Consider the following 1,525-nt stretch of genomic DNA (forward strand, 5'->3'; position numbering starts at 1 on the left):
AACTCCCAACCCCCTCAACAACCCCCCACCCCCCAAAAAAACCAACCCACAAAAAACAACAACAACAAAACCCAACAAACCGACACCCCCTTCTGCCCACCTCTTTTCAGTTACAAACATTTTCCTTGCTCTACATTGTCGCCCATGATAACTTACACTAGCAACAACAAAATCAAGAACAGAAAATAGGTTTTTGATGCATCCTTGTGACAGGAAAACCCACCAATTTCCTTCCTAGTTATGCCCGGAAATACATACTTCTCGTGCGGTCAAAAATACATCTACCCGGTACGCTAGACAACTTTTTATCAAATATTTCCTCCACTTTCAAATATTATAAATTCTGCAGCTTTTGCACAATGACTTGTACCCATTTGTCTTAACATATCAATGTTTTTGTAAACACCTGTTAGCTGCATTTAAAGAAAATCCTGTAATAAATACTAATTAAAAATCCAAGTGGGTCGTTTCTACAGATCTAAAAAGGTTGGATTCCCATGAGCTGGGACAATAATAACGCTTTTAAAAAGCAAGTCCGTCCTTTCTTCCAATCGCGACACGTGCTTATTGAAACTATGTTTTGAAAACCTTTAGAGCAAGAAATGTGTTGGCCATGAAATTAATTTTTTTGTAACAATTTTTGTCTCTAAAGAGTTTTATTTCGTATGCGAAATGTGTGTGAGAAGCGGGAAGGGTTGTGAACTCCCATTTTCCGCTTGACAGAGATTTGTAGTGTTTTATTCATGAAGAAAAGTTTTTTTAAAGGTACCCTTAATTGTTGAGAAAATTTTTTTTGAGTAATTGAGACAAACTGATGCCAACTGTTATGCAAAGTATTGGGGACATTGACTCACCCGTTAAAGAGATATGGGGATAAGATGCGTCTCGAATTTTTGACCGCACGACAGGTTTACATAATATATTATTATATTTGTCAAACAAAAAGTACAAGGTACAAAATGTATCAGTATATCTAATCCTTCATTATACATGTATATATTTTGCTAATAACTGAAGCATACTGTCAATTAAAAAACAGAATGAAAGGGACAAAAAGAAAGCCATCAAATTCGCATTATCATAATTATACAAAAATTAAAGCCAAAGTTCGAAAGGAAAAAAGTTTCAAAAACCAAACTCAAACACTGCAACAACTATCTAAATCAGGCAATGCTCCCCCACCCCCACTGACACAGTTAGATCATTTAGGAGGCGGGCTGCTTCGACTTTGCCTGACAGGACCATTTCGGACTGAGCGGGATACAACATCCCACCAGAGAGACACAAATACTCGACAATAATGAATTCTCCACAAGGGAATCGAACTCTCATCTCCTTCGTGCAACTGATAAGAGCCTAACAGTTTCGCTACTGGCGCTGGTCCTTCTTCCTGAATTCTCGACCTGTTGTAACTTGTTAGATAGTGTTTACACTGCCCAGTGTCTCGCCGACAACTGAGAGAGAGAGAGAGAGAGAGAGAGAGAGAGAGAGAGAGAGAGAGAGAGAGAGAGAGAGAGAGAGAGAT

At 38.5% G+C, this 1,525-nt stretch overlaps 1 protein-coding gene across 1 annotated transcript; it reads right to left on the reverse strand.

Annotated features, from left to right (window-relative positions):
* Window positions 1-46: 46 nt before the first annotated feature.
* On the reverse strand, window positions 47-364 carry LOC106011404 (the record flags this gene model as incomplete). The annotated part of the gene is given in 1 exon segment (XM_013080929.1): window positions 47-364. A coding segment is annotated over 1 exon segment (74 nt), but the record flags the coding sequence as incomplete, so codon positions are not given.
* Window positions 365-1,525: the final 1,161 nt, after the last annotated feature.

This window comes from Aplysia californica, unplaced genomic scaffold (assembly GCF_000002075.1).
Source record: "Aplysia californica isolate F4 #8 unplaced genomic scaffold, AplCal3.0 scaffold00106, whole genome shotgun sequence".
NCBI lineage: Eukaryota > Metazoa > Mollusca > Gastropoda > Aplysiida > Aplysiidae > Aplysia > Aplysia californica.